The sequence below is a fragment of the Scomber scombrus genome, chromosome 3, assembly GCF_963691925.1.
Source record: "Scomber scombrus chromosome 3, fScoSco1.1, whole genome shotgun sequence".
In the NCBI taxonomy this organism is placed as follows: Eukaryota; Metazoa; Chordata; class Actinopteri; order Scombriformes; family Scombridae; genus Scomber; species Scomber scombrus.
In genome coordinates this window covers 13,162,172-13,180,071 of record NC_084972.1, presented here as the reverse complement: position 1 = coordinate 13,180,071, position 17,900 = coordinate 13,162,172, and the positions used below count along the sequence as shown (strand labels likewise).

General features: G+C 40.1%; 2 protein-coding genes across 2 annotated transcripts in view; both read left to right on the top strand.

Annotated features, from left to right (window-relative positions):
• LOC133978113 (heme transporter hrg1-A-like) overlaps positions 1-17,900 on the top strand; it is a 138,903-nt gene that overhangs the window by 115,329 nt on the left and 5,674 nt on the right. The window lies entirely within an intron of this gene.
• Positions 4,768-16,678, top strand: LOC133977866 (uncharacterized). The gene is made up of 4 exons (XM_062416162.1): positions 4,768-4,974; positions 13,652-14,022; positions 15,007-15,053; positions 15,136-16,678. The coding sequence occupies exons 1-4, from the start codon at positions 4,797-4,799 to the stop codon at positions 16,133-16,135; spliced, it is 1,596 nt and encodes a 531-aa protein (XP_062272146.1). The 5' UTR covers positions 4,768-4,796; the 3' UTR covers positions 16,136-16,678.

Here is a 17,900-nt window from a genome sequence, read left to right as displayed (position 1 = left end):
ACTGTTTAAGCATCATTTAAGTTTCAGATAAACTTTAAAATAGATTTTAGCGCAGAATTACTGTGTGGACACACTGTGGAATTTGGCCCCCATCATTTACTTTGAAAGCACATTTTAAGGGGATCTTTTAACAGCCAGTATGAACAGGAAGAATGATTACAGCAAGCCTCATGACAAATTAACTGACCTGGGTGTACAACCGACGACCTCTGAGTCCTTTATGATGACCATCAATCTCATGACACATGCTGAATTTTATAAAACCATTTACCAAAGCTGGTCTTGGGAAAAGTGGGCAGGTGCACTAAAGCCCAGGACTCCCAGGGGCCCTGAAAGCCCCATCTTCACTGTTTGCACTCTGTGCTATAAAATCTAAGTCTTGCTTCATTATTATCTGATCTGGAGGTTTTGTCTTGTGGAGAGGGCTTGTGTCAAAATCTATGAATACACAGCACCCCTTTAACTAAACAAATTTGTGTATTTTTATGGAAAGAAAACAGAATACATAGTATGTAGAGGGGGAGGGGTGTGCAGCAACCAATAGGGTGCCACAGTAAATGTTTGCCTCAGGCACTGTAAGCAAGTTATTCCAGTAGTTCTATCAACCTGTTTTTTTGTTGTTGTGTCCTGCAGAAAGTAATTTTTATTATACTTTTTATTATAACGGGTGCTTATATCAATCAGTCAGCTGTTCTGTCTCTCTGCATCCCGAGCGCCCCCTGCAGGTTTGGAGCAGTGACCGGCTATGAAGCGTTTTGCTTTTGAAGAAGGTTTCTTGGTTTGAATCGTTTAGTGCTGTGCATCGTTTCTCTATTTGCAGCGCGTTTGATGATGCTGCATTTGTCTTTGTTTTTTTCAGCGCGTTTTTTCATTTGCAACACGTTTCTCTTTTTGCACCTCGTTTAGACTTGTGTTTGAGTTTGTACATTTGAATCGTTTCTGTACTTGAAACTGTTTTCCTTAACGGAGACGCGTTTGGCCGTTGCAGTGCGTTTGGCCCTTGTCGGTCACCGTAATACGAGGTAGGAGGTTCAACAAACTCTCAGTCTAACCCAGAACTGTTGACTTACTCTGAGATGGGAAACTCTGAGTATCCGGTTCCAGAACAGCTGATCTGAATTAGGTAAATCAACTCCGAGTATGTTAACCTTGATTTTAGGGCGTGCGCGACCACTATACAAAGCCATCATCAATGGAGCCCCGATACCTTGATTCACCATGGCAACTACTGAGAAAAAAAGCTCGAGTTACGTCACCTCACTGTAACTGGAGCTCCCCCTGCAGGCCTGTGGCAATTATGATCATATATTTCACAAAAAGTAACACCGCTGCAGACGCTAAGGAGAGAAAAGCGGCATGAGAGAAAATTGCTGCCCGAGTCAATGCTTCAGTTTTAATGCACCACTCCACTGACTTAACTTACCTCACTTAAAATTGTAGCATACAGGTGAAAAAGTGGTGTAATGTATTTGGAAGCAGCTAAAAATAAAATAAAAAAACATAATTCAGAAAAGTAAGGCACATTTTGCTGGGCTATGATTGTACCTCGCTTTGATTGTATTCATAGTTGACGTACGTTAATAAACAAAGTAAATATTAATTCAGTGGCTACTTCAACATGTAGTAATTTAAACCTCAAACTGAAAGCTGCTTAACACATATGTCCTCTCATCTAATATCCTGCTTAGTAGATTAACATTTTACACTATTTTAATACTTTTATTTAACACAATTTTACATATAATACATATTGGAGTCATTGATTATAAGACTAACATGTGACGATGTGTACATGAATATTAAATAAAATACTTAAAAAATTAGATTAACAAGAAGGCAGATATGGCCGGACAATGTTAAGAAATGATAGAGTGTAATGAACAGTGATACTGTTCTAACAGATATTCATCTCGGAATGAAAGCACATCCAATTGAGCCCTGAATACATCTCCTGACATAAGGCATTGCGAATTAATTCTGGCTCGATATCTATCGGATTGTGAAGAAACAGACAACCCATGTTTGTCAGCTTGCTTCAGGTAGGAGGAGACCGGTAGAAACTCCGGGTTTCTTAAAGAAAACCTGCCAGCGAGCAGGTTATGTTCACAGAGTCAGTTACCATGGTGACTGACTCAGAGTTTCAGTTACCTCTCTTTCTGGAACGGATAACACGGAGTTTCCCTCATCTCAGGGTTAACCTACTCTGAGTTTTCACATAACCCGCTTTCTGGAATACCCCCCAGAACTGAACTCCCCTCCATGGACACAATTTACACACAGCGCTGTCAAAAAAGAGCAGAGAAAATCACAAGAGACACACTACATCCAGCTCACTCCCTGCTCAAACACAAACAATGAACATACAACCTCAGACACAGACGAGCGGACAGCATCAACACAAACAGAACACGCTTCTTTAACAGCTTCTTCCCTGCCACAGTGAGACTCTTGGCCAAAACAAAATGAACTACCTCACACTATATACTATCATATTTATTTTATTATATTTATATTGTCTTCTGGGCCTGTGCAATATACCTATGCTTACAACAATGCTCTAACTTTCCCTTTACACAGGGTTTGTATGCACTTTTTTATGTCTAGAGTATGTGTATGTGTTTTATGAATGTGTCCTTCTTGTGTGTCTTTTTAAATTTTGTCTTGAGAATATTTTGTCAGAGGCTACTAGAACACTGGTTTGTTTTGCTTTTATTTCCTCCTTGGTGTGAGTAATTGGGATGTCTTGGTATCCTTGAGTGAAACACAAAACATAAAACGCTGGATGCTTGCTAAAACTTGTTAACATTTGTGTGTGTGTGTGTGTGTGTGTGTGTGTGTGTGTGTGTGTGTGTGTGTGTGTGTGTGTGTGTGTGTGTGTGTGTGTGTGTGTGTGTTTGTGTGTGTGTGTGTGTGTGTGTGTGTTTGATGCGGAGGGCATATTTATAAAAGTTGGGGGGTGGGGGGCAAATTGATTTTAGGATGTGGGAATGTGTGTATTGATGATTTGTACTGCTAAAAACTTGTAACTATGTGTCATGACATTACCAAAGCTAAATACATATAAATCCAAAAGCATGACAGACAAGATGCTACAAGACTTTTTCTTATTACTTGTTATAGAGATAATTACATCGAAATGTCAGCTCTCTACTTGAAATAGTTACCAACCACAACCATGACAAATAAAATGTCAAACTTTTAAATAACATATACTGTTAAAGTAGTGTCCATCTCCTATCAAGCTTATTTGCCAAGGTGATTTGATGACTGTTTTTCTGGTTGACTGATGGAGATTATCATGGTACCTGTCAAAAACAACAACAACAACAACAACAACAACAACAACAACAACAACAACAACAACAACAACAGTTTAGGAATTAGTAGCCTGATTACACACACATGCATGATAGATGTATCTACGTGTATTTACAGGAATATTGTTCATAATAATAATTTGCAGCTTAGGTAAACAAGAAACAGAATCTTAATTTCATGTTGTCTGCATGAAGGAAATCTTTTATTCAGACTTATCTGGTAAAATTGAATGTGTTTATTACAGTGCAGCTCCTAGAGTCTGGTGTAGGTGCCCTGCTGGTTTGTTGAGGTTTGTTGCTGCAGTAAAATATGTCATTTTACCTGTTCCAAGTCTCCTGCTGACTTCAGCATATGCTGTAAGTGATGCTCCAGGAGCTGCTCTGTGGTCAGGGCTGGAACTCCAGAGATGAACTTGAGCTAATGTGGGTCAGATGTCTGGCTCGTGTCAGGCAAGTAACTGTCATCCTTTGGAACTGCAACAGCATATAAATTCAATCTCCCAGACTCTTTATTTCAGACTTACCTTAAGAAAAAAAAGAAGATAAAACACAACAATCTCTATATGATGACATTTTTAATTTGTAGAATCAAGATGTGGTTGTGAAATGGTTCCAGTTCTGCAGTTGATCAATGTAGTATAAATAGCAAATGATAACTTATTGTAACAACTTTTGGCGTCTTTGCTGTGAGATAATATGGTTATATATGACATTTATTTTTTCAATAACTAGTGCAGTGCCCGTTGACAGACTGTCAAAGTACACCATGCCAAAGACTTCAAGGTTTTCATCTTCAAAATAGACATGATGAGTTATGGTCACTCAGCTGCTCATGAACAGACAATAGCCTACAATAAAACGTTGTTGCATAATCATAACGAAAGGTTAAATGCCGATTTATCACGCAAGAGTCCCCCCAAAAGAGTAAATAATGATCAATTATTGAAAGCTAAAGTGTCTATAATACAGTAATATTTTTGTCGACATTGTCAAACGGAAAGAACAACGAACTTTTATTTTGAAGAGTACCGGGGGGAAAAGCATATTAGCAAATCAGAGGACCCGCCCACCAATGAAATCAATTTGTTTTTGGTCATAGGAACAGAAAACAAGAAATTGAGGTGAATTTCAGATTTTCGTTTTTTTTCCAAAAACGAAAAAACGACTTGTTTCTGGTTTCTTCTTGTGTCAATTATTCCCAGAAAACAAACTGATAAAACGTACCTTGGTCAGATATCTACAATATATATCCAGCTTAGCTATTATGTTAAAACAGTTTTCCATAGCAGGGTGGTGTTTCACTCCCAGGTAATTGATCGTAACGAGGAGGGCGCTGACGTAACAAATTCCCTAACTGAATTCTCCTTTTCTCCTTCCGGTTAGTTTGGTTCGTGTGTTCGTTTGTTTTTGAGGCTCTACACACGGTGTACGGAGAGTGGGGGACGAAAGAGAGGAGAGAAATATTTCAGTGTGCTCAATATGGCCAACACCAGGTTCCTGCAGTTTCGGAGTTTTATAACCCAGAGGTTTACGACCGCGACTGTGGAGATATTTGAAGAAGTTGAAAGTATTGTGGAGGAGATCTGCGAGGAAAACAAACGACTGCAGAACATCTTGCACATGGTGCTAAACCCAGAAATAAGGTTACGCAGGATAGGTGTGTAACTTCAGGTTTACCTACTGACTCCAACTAATTGATGGTAGCTACTACAGTTTAACGTCAGCAAAGCAAAAACCTCACTAGTTAATGTTAGTAAGCACGTTTATGTACTTTAGTACAGTTTTGGAGAACTTGTAATTTCCCAAAATACTCCTGAGATGGATTGTTTCTTTAGGACCACACAATAAAAACAGAACACAAAACAATTAGCAATTAATATAAAACATTGAGTGTAGTGGCACAACGATCTGAGTATGTTCAAAAAAAGTGCATAATCAGATGTGTGTGTATATAATACAAATATTATGGTAATTGTTCCTGCATTTATTTGAATGTTATTTAGTACTAAAGACTGTTTTCCTTCTCAGTTAGTCTGTTGATTATTTTCTTGATTAATTGATTGTTTGTTTGGTCTATACAACATCAGAAAACAGTGAAACATATCCAGTACAATATAATAAAGCATAAGATGGTGTCATTAAATGTCATGTTTCATCCAAAACCCGAATGTAAGCGCTATCTTTTCCAATAAAAGATGCTCTTGTCTCTCGGTTTTCATGCCTCCATGTCCGACGCGCTCCGTGCGTTGTTAAAGGGTTTTCCAGTTTCATGAAATCCAAACACTCTTCTCTGGTTCCATATATTTATTTTCAAAAAAAACTTAAGTTGCTTACCGCAGCATGGAGTGACAGACAGGTCAACTTAATTCACTTCCTTCTTTTCCAATTGTTCAAACAAAAAACAAAAACAACACATAGCAGCGGTCTAAAACTGTATGGCTGCATGCCTAAAACCGAGAGCCCCGCCGGCCCCACTAGCCAACACTAATATACCCAGGTGCTGCAGTCACCTGTCTATAAAGAGGAGGCGGAGGTGAGAAACGGCATCAATTATGCATAGTCATGCCGGCCTCAAAATAACCAGAATTAACAATAATCACAATTTCATAATTCTTACCAATTCAACTAATAATTCAAACCATAATATTGTATGTTCGTATCTCATAATTAATTAGATAAATAATAATAGTAGACCAGAAAAAATCAAATATTCATCGAAACATAAATCAAGCATTTGGCTCCAACATTCCGGCCCCTAATTGGCATGTAGGAACAAATGTCAATTATCTAAAACAAAACGGAGGAGCCAAAGTCCTTTTCTTTTTTACAATCAGTACAGTTTCATACATTTTTTTTTCATTTTTTTTTTTTCAAAAGTCCATTATGAAGTCTGTAGATCCTTGAAGACGATGTACATTGAGTATGTACGAGCAAAAAGTCCAAGGATGTGTGCATGTGTGTGTAAATGAATCATGGGGGGGCTGTGGGGGCATGTGTGTGTGTATTTCAGACTCTCTATGGAGCCTCCAGGATAAGAACAAGTTTGGTGATAGGCCTGCAGAAGGTGCTGGTCTTGGTCCGAACTTGCACTTGTCTTACAAATCCCTTGGAATCCGGTAAGGTTTCTGTGACTTGGCCCATAAGCCAAGAGCTTCTTGGGGCTGTATCGTCAATGATTAGGACGATGTCTCCTTTGTTAAAGTTTTGCGTTTTCCTTGTCCATTTGTGTCTTTGTTGAAGTTCAGGCAAATATTCTTTTATCCATCTCTTCCAGAACATATCTGCCATGTACTGAACTTGACGCCATCTCCTCCTGCCGTAAGAATCATCTGGACTGAAAACTCCAGGCGGTATGGAGGGTTTTGTTTTGAGAAGTAGGAGATGGTTTGGTGTCAAGGGTTCCAAATCCATGGGGTCGTTGGATGCTTTAGTGATTGGTCTATCGTTAATGATAGCTTCTACCTCACAGAGTAAGGTGGCAAGTCCTTCGTCATCCAACGTTTGCTGGTGTAGGAGAGTGCTGAGAATTCGTCTTATAGTACGGATTTGTCTCTCCCAGACTCCTCCATGGTGTGATCCTGCAGGTGGGTTAAACAGCCAAGAGATGCCTTTATTAAGAGCAGCAGTTTGAATCTGAGAGTTGTCCAGAGTTTGAACAGCTTCCCGCAGTTCACGCTCTGCTCTGACGAGGTTGGTCCCATTATCCGACCTCATGACTTTGACAGGGCCTCTTCTGGAGACAAATCTCCTGATTGCATTTATGCAGGAATCAGTATTGAGAGTATGTGCAATCTCTATGTGAACTGCCCTGATATTGAGACATGTGAATACAACTCCATATCGCTTGACAGTAGACCTTCCACGCTTTATGTTGAATGGACCAAAGAAGTCTACACCCACGTTGGTAAAAGGTGGTTCATCTGGAGTGACCCTTTCCTTAGGTAAGTCAGCCATGAATTGCTCACCTTTCACAGCACTCATCTTCTTGCAGAGGACGCATTTGGAGATGATTTTTCGTATGGCTGAGATAGCTCCTGGTATCCAGAATTTTTGTCTCAAACGTGATAGAGTATGACTTCTGCCACTATGTCCAATATTCTCATGGATGTGTCTGATAATGAGTTTTGTCACATGGTTGATTTTTGGCAAGATGACAGGGTGTTTGGATTCTGATGGCATAGCAGACTTGCTTAATCTACCACCGACTCTCATCAGTCCATCCTGCAGAATTGGTGACAGCTTATGGATATGGCTGCTTGTTTTCACTGCGTTTCCTTTCTTTAAAGCGGTCATCTCATCTGAAAAGCTTGTTTCCTGGCAGAACTGAATGATTGCAACTTCAGCTTCTTGCAGATCTTGCACAGAGAGAGCTTGTTTGTCCTGTTTGTCCTTTTTATTCCCAGGTAAATCCTTTTTCTTTGTAATTGCCAATTTTAGTGTAGCTTTGACACGAAGAATCCAGGCCACAGCTCTTTTAAGGCGGTGCCAGTCAGAATACCATGAGAGCATCCTATTGACGGTGTTTCCGCTCTCTTTCACAACAGCAACGTTTGATACAAGCACCTTAACCTCTGGATCCTCAGGAGTGAGGGTTAACTCTGAATCTGGTGTCTTAGGCCATTCATATTCGGGTTGCTGAAGAAACTCTGGGCCGGAAATCCAGGTCATAGACTTTAAGAAGCTGGGTACAGAAACACCTCGTGAAGCACAGTCAGCAGAATTCAGGCTGCTGTTCACATACCTCCACTGAGAAACATTGGAAGCAGATCTAATAGTTGCGACTCGATTGGCGACAAAGGTGTTAAATCTAGAAGTCTCATTCCTTATGTATTTTAGCACTGATGTGCTGTCGGTCCAGAAGACTGATGGCACAAGAGGGACTTCAAGCTCTTCTTGTAACATCCGATCCATTCTTACTGCTACAGTAGCTGCTGTGAGCTCCATTCTTGGAATAGTTATAAGCTTTAGAGGAGCCACTCTAGCTTTGCCAATAAGAAAAGCACAGTGAACTTGCTGATACTTATTTGACATCCTCAAGTAGGAGACGGTGCCATAGCCACTCTCACTCGCATCAGCAAAATGATGAAGCTGTGCTGAGTCAAGTTGTCCTAAACCATCAGGTATGAGGCATCTCCTAACCTTGTAGTCTTCCAGCAGGCTCAAGTTTCTCAACCAGGTAGACCATTTTTGATGGAGACTTTCGGGAATTATCTCATCCCATCCAAGCTTCAAGCAGCAGAGATCCTGCAAGATCTGTTTAGCAGGAAGGATGACCGGAGCCAGCATTCCAAGCGGGTCATAAATGGAACTAACCATAGATAAGATCCCACGCCGGGTAAGTGGCTTGTCTTGGAGCTGGATTTTGAATTTAAAGGAGTCTGTCTCAATGCACCATTGCACACCTAGTGCTCTTTCGACAGGCAAGATGTCTTGGTCAAAATCCAGGTCTCTGACCTCCTTGGCTCGGTCCTCATCGGCTATGGAGAGAATTAACGCTCTGCTATTGCTGATCCACTTGTTCAATCTAAAGCCTCCTCTGGCGCACAAAGCAATTAGGTTTTGAGCAAGGGTAAGTGCTTCATCCTCACTCTCTACAGACTTGAGACAATCGTCTACATAGAAGTTTCTGAGCACTGTAGAGATGGTTTCTGAGTTGAATTCTGCCAAGTTGTCTGTTGCACACTGCCGCAGAGCGAAGTTCGCACAACTTGGAGAAGATGTAGCTCCGAATATGTGTACAACCATTTTGTACTCCTCAAGCTCTTTGCTCCAATCTCCGTCTGGCCACCAGAGAAACCTTAGAAGGTCAGAGTCTTCCTCTGGGACTCTGACCTGATGAAACATCCCCTCTATATCAGCCATGAAGGCAACAGGTTTCTGACGAAGTCTAGTGAGCACACCAACAAGACTATTGGTCAAGTCAGGACCTTGTAGCAGATGGTCATTCAGACAGGTACCCTGATAGCTAGCACCACAATCGAATACCACCCTAAGCTTGTGTTTTTTTGGGTGGTACACTCCGTGGTGTGCTATGTACCAAATCTTCCTGCTCTGGCTTGTCTTAGCTTTCTCTTCCGGCGTTAATTTAACAGCAAAGCCTTTGTCCAGAATGTTAACCATGAACGTCTTGTACTCTTCACAGAACTTATTGTTCTTTACAAACTTCCTCTTCAAATTGAGTGTCCTTTGTTCGGCGACACAGCGATTGTTTGGAAATTCAGTGTCTCCTTTCCTCAATGGCAGTCCAATACTATAATGTCCATTTACCAACTTGATGGACTTGGAGACGCTTTCCATGAACATTCTGTCCTCCTGTGACATTTCAAGGCGCTCTTCATGCCGACGCTCCGGGAAGTCTTGTTCGATTTGCTGCTGCAGCAATTCGTCTAGCTTGACAACAGAAATCCTGTAGGCCCTTACAATCTGTTTTCCAGCTTTTGAGACACTGGTCTTTCGAAAAGGACCATTTACAGTCCATCCCAATGCAGTTTTAACAGCATATGGTCCATTTTCCTTGCTGCTTATCACTTTCCATGGCTCCAATGCCTTTGGAACATTGCTGCCAATCAGCAGACCAATATCTGCATCAATTTGAGGGAGGTTAACCTCTTTCAGATATGGCCATTGTTCCAGATCCTTTTCTGTAGGAATATTTTCCTTTTTTACAGGGATTTCCTTCTGCATGTAAGTATCAGGGAGACCAATGTATTCATTGCTGTCTAAGCTACATATCTCCAGATCAGACGCTGTAGCTGTCTTGACAACTTGCTCTTTATTCATTGTGCGTAACAGTATGTCAGTTGCCCTTCCAGTCAGTTGTAGCTGCCTGAGAAGTGCCTTGGTACAAAAGCAATCAGTGCTGCCTGGATCTAGGAAGGCATACGTTGTGATTGTTTTGTTATTTCTTTTGTTTTTCACTTTCACAGGGACGATAGCCAGGACGGATTCAGATTCACCGGCCCCAGTATCACTCGATCCATGTTCTTTATTCTTTATTTCCACCAGACCACTTGTGATAGACTTTTCTTTGTTGTCTTTGAAGGCTGTTAATGCTTCGCTATTGTTGATATGTAAAGTGGTGGGGTGCTTGAGTAAACACACTTGGCACGTAAGCCTTTGAGAACATCCTTTGCTCATGTGCCCTGCCTCTAGACATCCAAAGCACACCCCTTTCTTTTTCAGGAACTCCAGCTTTTCTTTGTGGGCTTTCTTATTAAGTTGATAGCAGGAGTCAAGTTTGTGAGATCCATTACAAAATAAACAAAGCTTGCCAGGTCTTTTAGTAGCAGATGGACAAAGGAGAACAGTGCCCCCTGCTGTGGGCTCTGTAACTGGTGTCACGCTGGTGACAAAACCACTCTTGCTCCTATTCTCCCTGCTAGATCTTGGCACTGGTTGCACAGAGGAGCTTCCTCTTGTGGTTGGGGTAATGTCCTTTAAACTGCCAAATACTGGGTGAGACAATACTTGAGCCTGATTATCCACAAACCGCACCAGGTCTGCAAATCTAGCTCTTCTTCCACCCTGATCTTGTAGCTCACAAGCTTTGAATCTCCATTTTTCTTTTAGCTTATAAGGAAGCTTTGAGGTAATGGCTTTCATGTTGGCTGGATGATCCAATTCCTCCAAATAGTCTACTGTATTCATAGCGTTGAGGCAGCTATTTAGAAATAGTGAGAAGCACCTTAAAGCTTCCGCATCTTCCACTTTTATAGCTGGCCAGCGAAATGCCCTATCCAGGTAGGCTGTTGCAACTGTGTAGTCATCTCCAAAGTGCTTTTTTAGCAGTCTTTTTGCCTCCACATATCCTCTGCCTGGTGGCATGTACTGGCAGCTGCGTACCAGCTCTTGTGCTTGGCCAGTTGTAAACTGCTCCAAAAAGTGAAGTCTGTCTTTGTGGTTGTCAGTTCGCTCCTCAATTCCATGCTCGAAAGCTCTCATGAAAAATTGGTATTCCAGTGGATCACCTCTGAAAACTGGTATAGTGAGCGAAGGTAACAATGACATATTTTGTTGTTTTACAAGAGCTTCTGTTATCTTGTTTTGTTTTTCCATGATTTCTGACAAATTGTTTATGCTATTGTTTTCTTGTCTAGGCACATTGTCAGGCATTTCAACTATGGCAGGTGTGTGCTGCTGCTGCTGCTGCTGCACACCAGATTTCCTGTGCGTTTGCATGTCTTGTCTTGGTAAGTACTGCATGTCAGGAGCTCTGCCAGGTTGTAAGGAGTATTCAATGCCAAGAGCTCTGACATGTGGTCCTTGTGTTGTTTTTGGTCTCACCACCTGTGGCTGCTGCACTTGCTCAGGTAAGTATTCATGAGCAAGTGGTGGTTGAACAGCTCCTTTTCTAAGATAAGAATTCATCCCATCAGATCCATCAGATGCTTCAGAGCCCTGTTTTGATCCCATGGTCTCCAGTACATTGATTTTTGCCATTGCTGCTGCAAGTTCTGTTTCCAGTTCCAGTTGTTCTTGCCTTTTTTTTAATTGTTCTTGTTGTGCCTCAAGGTCATGTTTTTTCGTCAGGGCCGCAACCCGCTCCATAATAGCAGCCTTTTCAGCTTCTGCCTTTATGCGAGCATATGATGTTGATGATGTGCTTGATGCACGAGACTTGGACTTGATCTTTGATTTTTGGGAATTTGAAACACTGTCACTAGGTCCGATGTCATCAGAGTTTACAACACTGGGTTGCTTGTCATCTCCAACAATGGAGGGTGAAATTATTTGATGTCCATTTTCAACACTTGTTTGTCTAATTTCACTCAACCATATTTGCACACCCTGTCCAAAAGCAGTACATTTGTCCATGTTTTGATTAAGCCACTGAGTTTGCTTTTCAAGTTCATTTTCAGGCAGAAAACTCTTCAGTGATTTCTGATATTCACATGCTTCCTCACAAAGCCTGTCCATTTCATCCAAGTGACCTCTTATTTTATTTGCATTTTCATTTGATTGCATGAGCTCTTTCATTGTTTCCATTAGTACTTTGGTTTGTTTGCATTTTGAGTTTCTTGCTTTTTGAGTGTTTGCCAAAAACAACTCCAAACCTTTTGCAGTGAATTTAATAACCTTTTTTTCCTTTTCAGGTTCCATCAAATGTTCATATTCCATTCCAGTTTGTGGCTCAACATCACCCTTTTGTGGCTGAGTATCAGAAAGACTCTTAACCATGACATCTTCATCCATTTTCCCTTTGTTCAAACGTCACAAGAAAACACATGAAATCCTCTTATTCCAGGTTTAATCATTATTGATTTGTTTGATTACCACAAGTGTTTGTTTGAGTGCACACTCCATTTAAGTTGTAACATTATAACATTCAATGATGTATTGCCGGATCGTTCCCATTTTGAATGACGTCATGCTGCGTAGGCGTGTCCACACACTTCATTCATTCAATTTCCAGTTGACAGGTAGCGTAGTAAAAGCAGATAAACATTTGCTGATGCTCCGTGCACATAAACGTATTCCGCAATTGCAAATCGGAGATGAACCTTTATGTGTCCCGCTTGACTGCACTACAAGCTGCTGACGTTCCTCATGCAGTTGAGTTTTAGACGAATGTAAGCGCTATCTTTTCCAATAAAAGATGCTCTTGTCTCTCGGTTTTCATGCCTCCATGTCCGACGCGCTCCGTGCGTTGTTAAAGGGTTTTCCAGTTTCATGAAATCCAAACACTCTTCTCTGGTTCCATATATTTATTTTCAAAAAAAACTTAAGTTGCTTACCGCAGCATGGAGTGACAGACAGGTCAACTTAATTCACTTCCTTCTTTTCCAATTGTTCAAACAAAAAACAAAAACAACACATAGCAGCGGTCTAAAACTGTATGGCTGCATGCCTAAAACCGAGAGCCCCGCCGGCCCCACTAGCCAACACTAATATACCCAGGTGCTGCAGTCACCTGTCTATAAAGAGGAGGCGGAGGTGAGAAACGGCATCAATTATGCATAGTCATGCCGGCCTCAAAATAACCAGAATTAACAATAATCACAATTTCATAATTCTTACCAATTCAACTAATAATTCAAACCATAATATTGTATGTTCGTATCTCATAATTAATTAGATAAATAATAATAGTAGACCAGAAAAAATCAAATATTCATCGAAACATAAATCAAGCATTTGGCTCCAACACCGAAAATATTCAATTTACTAGAATGTAAGACTGTTTTTGAGTGATTAAAAAGACTTAAAGCTTTAAGGGGCTGGCACTGTTGATATAAACTTGTTAAACCTAAAGTGAAGCAAGAGATTTGTATTCAGTAAATATGTGTGCTTTCTTTTTCTTTCTTTCTTTTGTGAACTGTACACCTTAACCACAGATGACGGAGAGCAGCCCCCTGAGCTGAACACTGATGTGGACCTGGAAACATCAGAGCCATTGCCTATACCTAAAGAGGAACCAAGTGAATGTGACATAAGTTGGGGAACAGAGCCACATGAAGGTCCGAGGGAAGCCGATAACTTCATTAACCCAGATTGTAAAAAAAATGACCCAGATGTAAAAGACTCCTTCCAGACTCCAGTGGTGGAGTATCAACCCACCTCCTCAGCCTCTGTCTCAGCAAATAATGACATTGACAAGGCCTCTGGAGACTTAGTCTCTGCCACAGATTGTCTTCAGCTGTCCATGGGTGAAGAAAGCACATATGAAGATCCAGGACCTAAAAATAAGAAGTCATCAAAGAAAAAGGTACGCTTGTTCATACCTTATTGAACTTAAATCTCCATAGGTGTAAAGTATTTGATGAATAAGTCTGACTGTGACACACTGGGGAAGCTTTTTTATGGAGTATACAAAATCACAAGTTTAAAGTAGTTATGGCTTACATCTATTGCCAAACGCTGCCACATGTATTATGTTGGAGTGTTTCGTCAGACATGATGCAATGAATTAATCATTATCTCTGCTGGGAATAACACATTTTCAGCTGAGAACAAAACATTTTTGTAATTATTCAGTTTTGAAAAGAAACGCACATTTTCAAATACTGTTTCTGGCCTGCTAAAGCATGAAACCAAGTTTCTGTTACTATCTGACATGTTTTGCTGAAATGATAAATCAACAAAAAAAAATCAACATTATTCAATTCATTTTCAGAAGATACAACACAGAACATTTGATTGAAAAAAAAACATCTCACAAATGCTGTTCTCAAATATAATCTCTTTAATCTACTGGGTGATATTTCACGATAAGTAGGCTTTTTTCTGATTATGTAATTGAAAGATATAAACATAGTTATTAGGGCAGCTACAAACAATAATTTTCAATATAAGTTCATCAGTCATTTTCTTGATAGTTGATCATTTGTTTGGTCTATAAAATGTCAGAAAATGTTAAAAAATGTCAATCACTGTTTCCCAAAGTCTAAGATGACCTAATAATTGGCTTCAGAGGTCAGTGAACATGTACAGTTTAGTTTCTACTTGACAGGAACTTAACAAATTAATTTCTGGAACGGAAATGGACTGTCCTTAAACCAAGAAATCCAAGGATGACACTTTTGGTTTAATTGATGTAAATGAGGCTTGTTAATTCTGCATAACTCTTCCCTGATCTCATTTAGTATTATCAGATGTTCCGCTTACATTGCCTGCCTGTTTTTTGTTCAACAGTCATGCATGTGATAATACCTTTTTTTTTTTCTTGGGTGAACATCTCACTACAAAATAGAAGAAGTCAAAGCGCCCCCTGCAGAAAACTCTGCTAGAATTTCCAAGGTAAGAATGGTGAGAAGTTGAACTGTTGCAGTGGTACCGGTTTGCTTATTTATATCTAATGCTGTTGGGTGTTTTCATACAGGATGATGCCTTACAAATCTTTCATTGCTGCACCAACCGACTGCCAGTCTTTTCCTGCAAGACTCACTGAAGCCTACAAGGACATTCCTGATGGCAAGAAGCCTCTGATAACCCGGATGGGTCTCACAGAGAATGTGGAGTTAGTAGACTGTGCTTTTGGTAAAGTCCCTAAAGGTTGCCCCCTGTCCTACCAGTGCCCTGTACCATCAAGTCAGGATTTCAAAATGCAGGATGATGCTCCTTCTCGCCCGCTGCTTCCCATGACTTGTCATAGACTGGAACAAATATTGTCTCTTCCTACTCTCAGTATCAAGGAGCAGGAGCATTTAAACGTCCTGGAGATCACTTGGGAAGAAGCCCACAGTCTGGAGCAAGCTACATGTGAACACAAGGAGTCCATAGAGGAGTTGAGGAAGCTGCACTTGACAACACGTTTCAGGGAGATCTGCAAACTTAAACCAGGACAGAGTCATTTAGAGCACCTGATATTCAAAATACGAAAAGGATTTGCGAAGTGCAAGACAACAGAGATAGAGGAGGAAATGAAGACTGAAGCACTTCGGAAATACTGTCAGTATTTGTGTGTCAACTGGTACCCCTGCGGGTTGGTTGTCCACCCGAATGCTCCGTGGTTGGGGGCAGTGCCTGACGGGTTAGTGTACGACCCTAAAGAGAAACCCTGTTTTGGGCTGGTGCATTTGAAATGTACCACCCTCCGCAGCTTCATCGAATGCACTTTCCTGAAGTGTAAGGATGGAGTCTTGCACCTGAAGAAGTCCCACTCATGCTATTGGCACATCCAAGGTGAGATGATGGTGACAGGCACGTTGTGGAGTGATTTGGTGGTCTTCTCTGGGGAAGACATACTGGTTCAGCGTATCTACAGAGATGCACCATTCACCATCAATCTCATGAAGAGAAAGTTAGATGACTTCTTTTTCTATTGTTACCTTCCAAGTTTGTTCCGTACTAAGAATACTGAAATTGGTGTCACAACTTGAGTTTTTGTGGTATCGTCACCCTGCTGTCTTACACCACATGCTGTTCCCCTCTGGCGGATGGTTTTGAGTTGACCAAAGGTGCCTGACTGAAGAGATTATTTTCATTTTTGATGTGCTGATCATTTACTTGACTGTTTGATTAACCCTTTGGTCTACAAAATGTCAGAAATGAGTGAAACATGTTCACCTACGAGCCCAACAGACATTTAATATTGCTTGTTTTGACTGAAATAGTTGTCTGAGATATTCAGTTTACTAAAATACAAGAAAACCAGCAAATGTAAACATTTGAGAAGGTGGAACCACCAAGTGACCATCTGGCATTTTCTTTTAAAAATATTGAAATGATTGATAAGTTATCAGGTTTGTTTCTGTAGATAAGTTAATTGTTCAAATACGATTTTAATTGTATGCTAAAGTATAAGAAGTACCACAAGTTCAAAAGTTGATTCAATTGAGTTCTGGGCAGAAGAACAACCGGTAAATCCAGTAATTATATTACTGCAGAGCACGACTTCGAGCAGAAGATTTGAATGTTCAGAAATAAACATCTAACCACATCAGATCTGTGTCAATAGTCTTAAATGATCTAGTAGTCTCTCATCTTAACCAGAATGTTTTGTGCTCAAAATACGTTTTTCTTCATGTTTTTGAGCTTCACTGTGTATAATGATGTATCTGCAGAGTTTGACACTAGAAGACAGTTTTCACATTCATCTGCTTAGAGTGATAAGTTTCTCTGAGCTCACTGGAAATCTGAGTTAGACATTTACCTACCAACAGGTTTCGTGACATTACACCTAGTACACAGGCAATAAAAATGGGACTTTTTGATTAAGTGGAAAACATCTTGTATCCAGCATTTACACTTTTTAAAACACATTTACAAGGAGAAGACATCATTTTGTGGATTTTTATCAAGGTAATTGAACTTTTTTTTAAATGGAGGATTCGTATCACACACAAGTTATTATTCCAAGCAGGGGATTTTAAAACATGACTTGAGGGAATCTTTAACATTGTTTTAGTATCATGACTTGTGCATAAAAACATGACAATCTTCAGATGCCTGTAACAGAAAATTAAACATTACTACAGAAACACTAGCTGTAAAACATGGTGAAATAATAATAAATGTACATTTCTTAACCTGAGAATAATGCTTAAGCAAACAAAAGAATATACATTTGTTCATGCATAGCGAATAAAACATAAAACTTGAAATTGCTTCATTTTCACATTTGGTTGCCTCCATCAAAGCCCAGTTTATGGCAAAGGGAAGTGTTACATCTCCAAAACTTCTCAATATGTTTGGCTCTAATATAGTCAGAAGAAAAGTATTTAAAGGGAAATTACAGATTGATTTTGCATTTATTATTTTACACAATGTGAGTGTTGGATATTTCAAGGACAGGTTCTATCTGGCTTAAAACAACAGTCAGGTGTCTATGAGCACATCGTTTTTTTCTCACTGTCATCATTTATTCTATTCTTACTGGTCATTAAAAGATCCCCTTCAATTGTGCATTCATTGTAAGTGAAGAGGGCCAAAATTCCCCCATCAATGACATTGTAAGTGTGTGTATGAAGGGATCTTCATACTGCACTTCAGTATGAACAGGGTCAGTATGAACAGGAGGAATGATCACAGCAAGAAAAACCTGCTTCAATGTTCATTTGGGCACCTATCTACTGTTTAGAGAGATACTTGAAAATTGTGAGCTTGTCTTGAAACAATAAAGCAACAATAAAAAGGATAAGTTTG